This window comes from Rhinichthys klamathensis, unplaced genomic scaffold (genome assembly GCF_029890125.1).
Source record: "Rhinichthys klamathensis goyatoka isolate OS25496 unplaced genomic scaffold, OSU_Roscu_1.1 h1tg000174l_1, whole genome shotgun sequence".
Taxonomy (NCBI): domain Eukaryota; kingdom Metazoa; phylum Chordata; class Actinopteri; order Cypriniformes; family Leuciscidae; genus Rhinichthys; species Rhinichthys klamathensis.
In genome coordinates this window covers 995,868-1,007,893 of record NW_026606704.1, presented here as the reverse complement: position 1 = coordinate 1,007,893, position 12,026 = coordinate 995,868, and the positions used below count along the sequence as shown (strand labels likewise).

Below are 12,026 nucleotides of genomic sequence, written 5' to 3'. Positions count from 1 at the left end.
TTGTGTGCAGTTTTCTTTCCTGCGCCAATATATTTCCTTTTGAAACAAGAAACTGGTATAGGAAATTTTCAATAATTTGGCATTCTTGTAAAATGGTAAATGGACTGCATTTATATAGCGCTTTCACAGACCCAATGGCCACCAAAGCGCTTTACATTTTGCCTCGCATTCACCCATTCACTCACGGCGGTGTCAGCCATGCAAAAATAAAGATAGTGTTTAGTTTATGCTATGAACTATGATCTGCTACTTGCTATGCTAGAGCCATTTTAAATAAAAAATGTTCATTCTTCGGACCAAAACATGGATACACCCTTTTAGATGAGTAATGAATATTTTGTGTTATTTTTGTTGTACTGTAGTTTAGTTCCCCAATAAGCCCCCCAAATTTTTTCTTCATTGGGTCGTTCAAAAGAGTTTTATTATGATATTTTCAAGACAATTCATGAATGCATTGTGTGTGTGTGTGTGTGTGTGATGCTCAATATATTGCTCTGTGTTTTGCAGATTTTAATCAGAATTTATTTGTTCTATTTACAACACAGAAAGCCATGGCTTGATCACTGCCACCAACTTACCCTCTTCTGATCCTGTTTGCATTTTTCAGGCTGCCCGAACCTATTCAGCTCTTACTACCAAAGGACCTAAACTTCATTATATGTGGATATGCTTTCTGGCAGTAAAGGCAGCACTAACCAACATTTCTTTACCATTGCCAAATTCTCTTTGAATGGCTGGCATGTTTACAGCATACTCAGTCACTGCTAATGGTTACATGCTCTGTGTTTGCTTTGATGCTGTGGTTTTTCTCTGTGGAAAAGGTTTCTTTTCTAACTTTTCGCTTATGTGGTAGGCCGCTGTGGAGAAGCAGAGGGAGTTTTCAGAAAAGCTGCAGGAGCTGTTTGATGATCTAACACAGACGGAAAACCGACTGATTGGCCACCAGCAGCAGGCAGTCAGTGCAAAGAGTGTGGGAGACCTCCAGCAATACCAGCAAGAGCATCAGGTACAACCTGGTCACGCTTGCTACCACATATGCTTGTACATATATTACATACAGTTAAATAAGTTATTAGAGGTCTTTGTTAAAGTTGGCATGAAATTAAAGTCTTTGCTTCCCAATTGCAAAAGTGAAACAGCCTCTATAATGAGAAAAAAAGGGTAGAGTGGGACTTGATTTCAGCCATCGGGAATTGATTGGATTGCAGGAAGTTGGGCATTGCTATGTAAATGGAGACAGATGAATCAACTAAATTTGCGGCGATTATTGATTTTAAGGTGTGCTGTTAAACATAAATGATAAGATCATATTTTTGTTCAGGAGATGAAAAAGAAGAGCTAAAAAAATCCCATATACTTAGCCTTGGTGTATTATTATGTGCTTTATAAATAAATTGGAATTGGAATTGGAAATTGGAATAACCACTGCCTAACAACCACACAAAACCAAATACATGCATTAGCAACTTCTCCAAACAGCTTAGTCACCTCCTAGCAACCACCCAGGCCTGCGTTTTCCAAAAGCATCAAGTTGATAGTAGAAACATTGGTGGCAATGGTCTTCACAATCAACTTGGGCTCACAATGCTTTTGGGAAACGCAGCCCAGATCAATCTGTCAGTCACCTAGCATACACCCAGAAAATGTTGGCTTCACAACTGTCTAGCAATTAGCTTGCAATGACATAAACACAATAGAAACCACCCTGAACACTTGAGAAGCTCTTGAGCAGCTACCAGGAAACATGCTAACAACCAGTCGGCTGCACACCAGTGTTTAAGTGCCTATATTCAGAATAATGAATTTCATAATAATTAATACTAAATGTAACTATTTATGGAACAATGGTGTTTTTTCGTATTTCTTTTGTATAGACGATTAGCCACTGATGTCTGCGTGTTACAATGATTTTTACCATTATTACATGCCTAGGAACACCCTTAACCCTTTACCCGAGGTTAAATCACTGTAACACAGTGTCTTGTTGCAATTAATTATGTGTTATATTGTTTTTATCTGTTTAGATTGAAGCTGAATATTAAAGATTCTTTCTCTATGCTGGTCTCTCAGGCTCTACAGAAAGACCTGCAGGCTAATGCCAGTGCCCTCAATGAAGTCATCAGTAGCACAAAGAAGTTTCTGGAGGAGAATCGCAGTAAACTCACTCCAGCGCAGATATCGGCTCTTGAGGACAAACTGGAAGAGCTGAAGAGCAAGGCGAATATGCTCAACCAGAAGGCAGAAGAGTCAAGGAAGGACCTGGAGAAGGTTTTGACAAGTGCTATCAAGCAGGAGACTGAGAAGGTTAGGGGGGAAAACACTTTTCCAAACACTATTCAAGTGGTAGTTAAAAAAAAAAAGACATTTAGTGACTTTAGTGCAGTTAGTTTGTGCTGGCTCTCAAAGGTGTCTTTGGATTTTAGTGACTATTTTCAGTAAATCAGTTATTTTTTCTTTGATTTTGCAACAATACAGGTAGCAGCTGTTGAACAACTGGAAGAGAGTAAAACCAAAATTGAAGGTCTTCTAGGCTGGATCTCCAACATTGGGAAAGAGAAAGAAATGGGTGGAATACAAAAGGACCAGACGGGTAAACAGAACGGAAACATGCCGGAGTACACGTCAGTGAAGAGGATTATTGGCGAGGGAGATGATCCTAATGGAAATGCATTAGATGCTACAGATAACACAAGTCTGCATACCGGCAAAAAACAAGACGGTAAAGCCTTGGACCTGGACCAGCAGTATGATAGAGTTCAAGTACGTACTTCAGTATTTATTTACAGTAGTTCTTTGAAAGACTGTTCATACCCTTGTGAAACAGAAGTACACTTCAGCATACAAAAGTGTAATTATTACAGTTTTTTTTTTCTTTTTTTTTTTCTGTATGCTCATTTTCCTTTGACCCAGTTTTCCCCGTGTTTCATCCCCCATTGACCTGTGGCTTGATAATCACCTTGTTAATGATCTCATTTGCTCTTTGTTTGACTGTGTGTTTATTGGTGTGTTCACGTGCTATGGTAATTATGGTTAACCCTCTGGGGTCTGAGGTGTTTTCGGGGTCCTTGAGATGTTTTGGCATGCTCTGACATTTGTGCTTTTTTCAGTTGCTTATAAACATATTAATGGCACAGGTGAAATTACACTCTATATAGGACACACAGGGCTACCATAATATGTGAGCAACATGTATGTACATGTTTGTATTTTTGAGAGAATATTGTTTATGCGTGGTTATTGAAAAAACTAAAAAATAAAGTTTATAATATAAGGCCTCAAATAACATACTAAATATTTGTCCACAAGACTTTTGACTAGTGGATGTTATCGCCTAGAGTTTTTGCTTCAAATTGATCTGAAAATCATTCTGCCTTATCATTCACATAAAACAATAGATTGTTTTAAATTGTGAAAAAAAATTTTTTGTTTGCAAAGGCAATATGCGGATGGGCGGAACGGCCCAACCCCCTCATGAATAATTAGGCAGTTCTCACCTGAGCAGTCTGCATACTAATGAGCCTTTCATTCAGGGGTGTCACACAAGAAAGAATGCAAGGACAATATATATACACTACCGTTCAAAAGTTTGGGGTCAGTGAGAATTTTATTTTTATTTTTTGGAGGAAAGAAAACAATACTTTTATTTATCAAGGAATAATTAATTTGATCGAAAGTGACAGTAAAGACATTTATAATGTTACAAAAGTCTTTTGAACTTCCTATTCATCAAAAAATCCTAAAACAAACAAAAAAACTGTACAACTGACAGACCAACAACTGTTTCAACATTGATAATAATAATAAATGTTTCTTGAGCATCAAATCCTCATATTATACTGATTTGTGAAGGATCATTTGACACTGAAGACACTGACACTGGTGATGCTGAAAATTCAGCTTTGATCACAGGAATAAGTTACACTTTACTATATATTCACACAGAAAACAGCTGATTTACACTAGAGATAATATTTAATACTATAACTGATTTTTGTTGTATTTTTAATCAAATAAGCGCAGCCATGGTTAGCAGAAGAGAATTCTTTTAAAAGTATTTAAAATCGTACCGACCCCAAACTTTTGAACGGTAGTGTATATAAATAAATAAATGTTTATACACACACACACACATATATATATATATATATATATATATATATATATATACAAACAATCAAAATTTAAATGAAAGCCAAAAGCACATTTATAGTCACACCTTTTAGCCATCCACATACCATTTTTAGCCATCCACCGCGGTAAAAATAAACCAGTCGCATTGCAAAGTCGTTCGCGAAATGACCGCCAGGTGGCGCAAAGGGACATTTAGCAAAACGTAAGTGGGGCTAATGTCTATTAACAGTAGCCTAAGGATGAAATACTACAAGTTATGGTAATTTCCAAATAAGCCTACAACAAATTGTTGGTCATACAGATAAGATATAATCTTTTAAAACTTTAAAAGGCTAAAGTAGGCCTACACTCTCACAGGCTAAAGACAAAACGTTTTCTCGCTCATGTCAGAAACAGACGTTTGGGTATTTTTCAGTGAGGAAATTCATAGCTGAGCGGTAGAACTTACGGTTCATCATCAAGATGACACAGGTTCAAATCCCGCACAAACATGGTCTGCTGTAAATTTTATATTTATTATTGCAAAGAGATTTGTCTAGCTCTAAAACTCTGTTACACCATACAGTTTTTTTTTTTTTGCTTATATTTATAAAATACAATTATCATGCATTTCCATTTCACACTAAGTAAAAATACAAAAAAACAAAATAGTATCCAACAGAACGACTTTGCATCTGTATAATAATAGGCTACCAATCGTAATTTCAAAAGCAGTTCTGTAAAAAAATAAATTATATATAGCCTATATATATAGGCTATATATATATATTTTTTTTTATTCCAGGCTCTCATGCCACACCCCCGATTTCTCACGCTGAAGTGTCAACCCGGTCGGTCAAATTCCTGAAGGATATAGTTTATCTATAGATACCTGTTGAGCCACTCGTGATCGACTAGTTATTATACCGCAAATTAGTTAAAATATCCCGTAATCTATCTAGAGCGAGCGTGCATGCGAGACAGATATTGTGCTCCAAACCGTGCGCGCGCATGGCAGAGAGGTCTGTTCCCTACAACCTAGAGTTTTTAAAAACATGGTTTTAAGTAAAGTGTGATTTGCCAGGGGGGATTGTGATTTCCTTCTGGTCTAAACATCCCTGCTTCTGCTGAATTATTTTAATCCCCACACCCCTCCCTCCACAGCTAATCAATGCTATAGGCTACTTCACCAATATCAAATATATAAAATAGAGATATGCAACAGGCACGTTTAAACGACAAACAATAAAATCAAAACCAGCGTTTCAGTTGTTCATTAGTTCCAGTGGCCTTAATGCATGCACGGCTTTTCAAAATTTCACAAAGCGTGTTAAGATTATTTTGAATGAAATATTGAAGTTTATAATTAAGTGTTTTGGCACACCACGCCGAGTGGCCCTATGCATTTTTCTAAAGTCGGGTTTTATTCTGGCATGGTGAGTTAGTGTTCGACAAACACGGCGGCGCGTTCATTTAGATTAATTTATTTTTCTCATTATTACAGCTAAAATAACTTAATAGGCGACTCCGTAATTTTTTGGTCATACAGATAAGAGTAGAGTAGCTTACATCGTTCAAAACTGTAAACTTGTATTCATATTAGGCTAACGACAAAAACAGTATAGGCTATCTGTCGTCTCTGTCTCCGGGAACTGCGCGTCACAAAAATGAACCGAAAGCCACTTCAGCTCAGTCACGATAAGAAATCGGCTATGTCTAAAGCAGGGGTTCTCAAAGTTTTGATAGGTGAGGGCCAATTTAGGAACCCAACATTGAACTGAGGGCCGCCAAAGTGGCGGGGGAGAAAACGAAGAAAAAAAAACTGAAAAGAAAATCCCATTTGAAATTATTTTAATGACCAGGTTGCATCTCTACAGTTTACATTAGTTGCAATAAACACATTTTAATTCATAACTGAAGCTAAACCTGGCAAAACTTGTGAAAATTTTGGGGGGGAGAGAAAGAAACTTTTAAAATAGAAGCTTACCAAACAAGTCATCATCATCATTCATTTCTATCATTGCTTGTCAGTCGCGTTTCCATTATTGCAGATTTGCATATTATTATCTATCTTTTTTAACCCGTAACTGAAAAACGAAAAATGAACGGTTGTTGTCTTTTTAAAACGCAAAGTTGAACAAAATTTTAATTTGAACTGGCTTCACCAACTGCTGCGCAAAAAAGTAAATATCGACAGACTTTTTCTAAGGCCAAATTAGAACCTGGAATTTATATTTTTCCCGCAGTGATGAATGAAAAGAGCCATATAGCCTGTGTCTGATCTAGCCTGATTTATAGGTGAGTTATAGGCTAATGATAATAAATGCGTCTGAAAAAACAGCGAGGCACTTTAATTGTTTATTAATAAACTATTGTTTTCTAAGTGTCGGCTAAAAACATATCTCCATCTCCGCTGTTAAGCAGATGCGCTTTTAGAGAGAAATCCACCTTTCATACGGATTACATAATCAGGTATTTGCTTTCGATTCGAGTTTGTTTGTTTAAAAGTGCACATTTTAAGCTTTAGCCTACATAGGCTATATTTTGTTTCAGTTCTCGCGCTCCAGTTCACGGAGATCATGAAAGCGCGTAGTAGCCTAGGCTACTGATTGTTTTATTTTATTTTACAAAAGCACGTTTTCTTGTTATGAGTTTACACAAATAAAAGTAGTTGCGAATAATGCATTATTATTTTCTGTATGACCAGAAATGATAGACTAGTTTAAGTTGTTTCCACTGTTGATAGGAAAATGCAAGTGTTCGCGCCCGCGAACATTTTGAAAGGTAATGGAAACGCGGCTATTAATAAGCTTGACATTGTTAAGATTATTATTAAGTCACATTGAATATTGATTACTTGGTCAACATACCCTTTTAAATTGCAATGGGATTTGTGGTGCTGGTTTCGGTTGGCCACGATTCCTATTCCTGTGTAGACAACCACTGTTCCTGGTGGCCTTGGGAGTGAGGTCAAGTGCGATCGGTCGGTCGGACCATGTAATTACCGCTTATGCCTATGGATGCCCCTAAACACCACTAAACGGAGATATTCATTTTTTCAAAGCAATAGTTTTAACAGTTTTACAGATGTTATCGCGGGCCGCCAGAAATGTTTCGGCGGGCCGCCATTGGCCCGCGGGCCGCACTTTGAGAACCTATGGTCTAAAGCCTTTAAATGTCTAAATATTTAGGCTAATAAATGTTATCTGATTATAGGCTAATCCATATGAAAACTAGAGGAACAGAGGATCTACTCAAACATGCAATGTAAGCGCTTCCCAATGAGAAAATGACAAGACAAGGGTGAAAATCTCGCTCTAATTAAATGTAGGCTAAATCGCCCTGAATTAAAATGTAAAAACAGATCAAATAATGTATTTGTCGAAATGTTGCGATATTGTTTCATTTAAGTTCATAATTGTTCTATAAATGTTATTTAATTTAGCAGCATTACCACGAAGCACCGTGTTTCGATATTTATTTGAATAATACAAAATCAAATAAAAACTTAATTCACAAATTGCATGCCTGGTTGTAAGGATCCAAAGATCCCTGTAGAATTTAATATTGAGTTGAACATTTTGTTCATGACAACAAATTAACAAGCGTTTTTTCAGATTATATTTAGTTTTGCTTGGAAAAAGCTGCCCCAAACCAGTTTTATTTCATCATTTTGAAATAATGAAATATTTAGTAATAAACTTTTATGACAGAAATATCACTAGGCTACATGTAATTCCATTTAATTCCTTCATTATCAACACTGTCTAGAATAGCGATTTAAGTGTGAATTGCGACTTCTCTTTGTGTTAAGTCAGCCTCAGACTCTGATAGCCTGTGGGGGGTTGGAGGGACAGTTGCTGGACAAAGGTGTTAATGTTCCTCTTTCATATGGAGAGTGTCGGATAGCCAGCCTGATGAGCAGGCAAAATTATTGTAAGGATAAATCTGTGTCCAAATGTAGGCCCCATATTTTATACAAATTTATAATAGTAGTTTTAGTATATTATAAATATTGTAGTTTATTTATTGTAGCCTATTTAAAGTTTTTTTTCACACAAAATTTCAATTGAAGTTATTGTACGGTGAATTCAACAAGGCATGCTGTGTCTTTGAAGCAACAATTAAAGGCTAAATAATTTTTTCGTGATTTGTATGGCTGACACGCAGCGACATATACAGTAGTATTATCAGAGCGAGGGAGACTAAATAAACTTGTTAAAAAGAGATCCAGCGCGAGAGAGGCAAAGAGAAACGCATGTTTTTAATTTAAATATGTTTCTTTGGACAATTTTCGTTTTGTACTGTTTTAATTGTTTAATTTAGCTGTAATTTCTTTGGCAATACGAATTTAAAATGTCGCAAGAATAAGATTAGCCTAGTGTTTCTTATTTTGCATCGCAAAAGAAATAAACTCTAAACCGATGCAACCCTGTTTTAAATTAAAAAAAAACTGTCCCGACACTTTATTTAACTCTCTGGGGTCGGCGGTCTCGCCGGCGATACCAGCTCACTTTTTTCCTTATCAGTGCAAAAGAGACTCAAATTACTCTGTTAATTTTGATCTTACATATAAGTGTTGTACATCATTAGATCCTGTTAAGTTTCTATTTTTTTTGTGGATACTCACAATAAAAACAAAGTGTTGTGCTTTTCACCAAATAAAGAAAAACAAACATGATGCGAGTTTTGCGTTCTCTCTGTCAGTGAAGTCCATTCTGAAACGCGTCCTAAGATTAACTGTAACTCCGCGATTACTTGTCACACAGGCACGAGAGGTTTTTCTTTATGAAGCTTGAATTCTCTTCTTTTAAATGAAGTAATTTATATAAAAAACAAATATTCTCAGTTTATGCAATCTGTATGAAAAGAGAGTGCTGTCAGTATTTTTTCCCCCAGCTCATTACACTTCATTACGCGTTAATCTGACACGCCCACGGACGACGCGCGCTATTCAAACGCAAATGTCGAGGCAAGCCATGACAACGCCCACATCAGCTGTTCCACCGCGGCGGTAAAATGTGTGGTGTATTTGCTGCCTTTTACCGCTAAGAGGCGCTACAATCATAGACTCTGAAAAGTGTTCGTTTATTCCGGTTTATTCTCTCTAATGCGTAATCTGCTGCCGCACCGCGCTGATTCAGAGCGATTGAAAGCTGGTAGCAGAAGAATTCAACAAGTGAAACGTAGTTAAAATAATTCATAATCACAATACTGAAATTAGGCTACTGAAATGTAATTGAATAAATAATGAAAACATTTCAACATAAAACATTGCAATAAAAACATTTAGGCTACATGAATGAGGCTTTACAACTTTAACAGCGTACAGACGATAGCTCAGTGATCAACGCAACGACACGAGCTTCGAGGAGCTTCAACAGACCCGAGATCGAATCTCAATGTAGCATACATGTTGTTAACCGATGTTGTCCTACGTTTATATTTTCCCACCTTGATGCTTAAATAGGTAACTGTTTATATCTGTTTACTTATTTAAAGTCAAGAGTTTTGTTTGATTATCATTACAACATAAATTTGCTACATTCCTGTAGAACCGCAGCCGCTGCACAAACGACAAAAACTGATGAAGATTGTCAGCCGATCAGAAAATGAAAATGAAGAAGCTCGTCTTTAGTCTGCTAAATTATTGTGTAATGTAAAAGAACACTAAAATGACTTAAGTTTGAAACCAAGTTCGAACATTTCAAGGTTTAAATTGTTTAATTTAAAACAGGGTTGCATCTTGTTTAGAGTTTATTTCTTTTGCGATGCAAAATAAGAAACACTAGGCTAATCTTATTCTTGCGACATTTTAAATTTGTATTGCCAAAGAAATTACAGCTAAATTAAACAATTAAAACAGTAGGCCTACAAAACGAAAATTGTCCAAAGAAACATAAATTAAAAACATGCGTTTCTCTTTGCCTCTCTCGCGCTGGATCTCTTTTTAACAAGTTTATTTAGTCTCCCTCGCTGCGCGCGCGGGTCTCTCTCTCGAAATTAATCATTTCAGGGTAAAAACACATCATACAGCTGATAATACTGTATATGTCGCTGCGTGTCAGCCATACAAATCACGAAAAAATTATTTAACCTTTAATTGTTGCTTCAAAGACACAGCATGCCTTGTTGAATTCACCTTACAATAACTTCAATTGAAATTTTGTGTGAAAAAAAAACTTTAAATAGGCTACAATAAATAAACTACAATATTTATAATTTAATAAGATATGGGGCCTACATTTGGACACAGATTTATCCTTACAATAATTTTGCCTGCTCATCAGGCTGGCTATCCGACACTCTCCATATGAAAGAGGAACATTAACACCTTTGTCCAGCAACTGTCCCTCCAACCCCCCACAGGCTATCGGAGTCTGAGGCTGACTTAACACAAAGAGAAGTCGCAATTCACACTTAAATCGCCATTCTAGACAGTGTTGATAATGAAGGAATTAAATGATTTAAGTTACATGTAGCCTAGTGATATTTCTGTCATAAAAGTTTATTACTAAATATTTCATTATTTCAATAATTGATGAAATAAAACTGGTTTGGGGCAGCTTTTTCCAAGCAAAACTAAATATAATCTGAAAAAACGCTTGTGAATTTGTTGTCACTTAATATTAAAGTCTACAGGGATCTTTGGATCCTTACAACCAGGCATGCAATTTGTGAATTAAGTTTTTATTTTATTTTGTATTATTCAAATAAATATCGAAACACGGTGCTTCGTGGTAATGCTGCTAAATTAAATAACATTTATAGAATAATTATGAACTTAAATGAAACAATATCGCAACATTTCGACAAATACATTATTATGTTTTTACATTTTAATTCAGGGCGATTTAGCCTACATTTAATTAGAGCGAGATTTTCACCCATGTCTTGTCATTTTCTCATTGGGAAGCGCATGTTTGAGTAGATCCTCTGTACCTCTCGTTTTCATATGGATTAGCCTACATAATCAGATAACATTTATTAGCCTAAATATTTAGACATTTAAAGGCTTTAGACATAGCCGATTTCTTATCGTGACTGAGCTGAAGTGGCTTTCGGTTCATTTTTGTGACGCGCAGTTCCCGGAGACAGAGAGGACAGATATACTGTTTATGTCGTTAGCCTAATATGAATACAAGTTTACAGTTTTGAACGATGTAAGCTACTCTACTCTTATCTGTATGACCAAAAAATTACGGAGTCGCCTATTAAGTTATTTTAGCTGTAATAATGAGATAAATAAATTAATCTAAATGAACGCGCCGCCGCGTTTGTCGAACACTAACTCACGATGCCAGAATAAAACCCGACTTTAGAAAAATGCATAGGGTCACTCGGCGTGGTGTGCCAAAACACTTAATTATAAACTTCAATATTTCATTCAAAATAATCTCAACACGCTTTGTGAAATTTTGAAAAGCCGTGCATGCATTAAGGCCACTGGAACTAATGAACAACTGAAACGCTGGTTTTGATTTTATTGTTTTTCGTTTAAACGTGCCTGTTGCATATCTCTATTTTATATATTTGATATTGGTGAAGTAGCCTATAGCATTGATTAGCTGTGGAGGGAGGGGTGTGGGGATTAAAATAATTCAGCAGAAGTAGGGATGTTTAGACCAGAAGGAAATCCCAGTCCCCCCTGGCAAATCACACTTTACTTAAAACCATGTTTTTAAAAACTCTAGGTTGTAGGGAACAGACCTCTCTGCCATGCGCGCGCACGGTTTGGAGCACAATATCTGTCTCGCATGCACGCTCGCTCTAAATAGATTACGGGATATTTTAACTAATTTACGGTATAACTAGTCGATCACGAGTGGCTCAACAGGTAGATCTATAGATAAACTATATCTTTCAGGAATTTGACCGACCGGGTTGACACTTCAGCGTGAGAAATCGGGGGGGTG

General features: G+C 36.5%; 1 protein-coding gene across 5 annotated transcripts in view; it reads left to right on the top strand.

The window, feature by feature from the left end:
- The window catches only part of dst (dystonin), a 243,432-nt gene that overhangs the window by 130,566 nt on the left and 100,840 nt on the right, over positions 1-12,026 (top strand). For all 5 annotated transcript variants that reach the window (XM_056260168.1, XM_056260164.1, XM_056260166.1 and 2 more), the window contains 3 exons: positions 854-1,006; positions 2,071-2,304; positions 2,476-2,760. In XM_056260168.1, the coding sequence (XP_056116143.1) occupies positions 854-1,006; positions 2,071-2,304; positions 2,476-2,760 (672 nt within the window). The remainder of the gene's footprint in view (positions 1-853; positions 1,007-2,070; positions 2,305-2,475; positions 2,761-12,026) is intronic.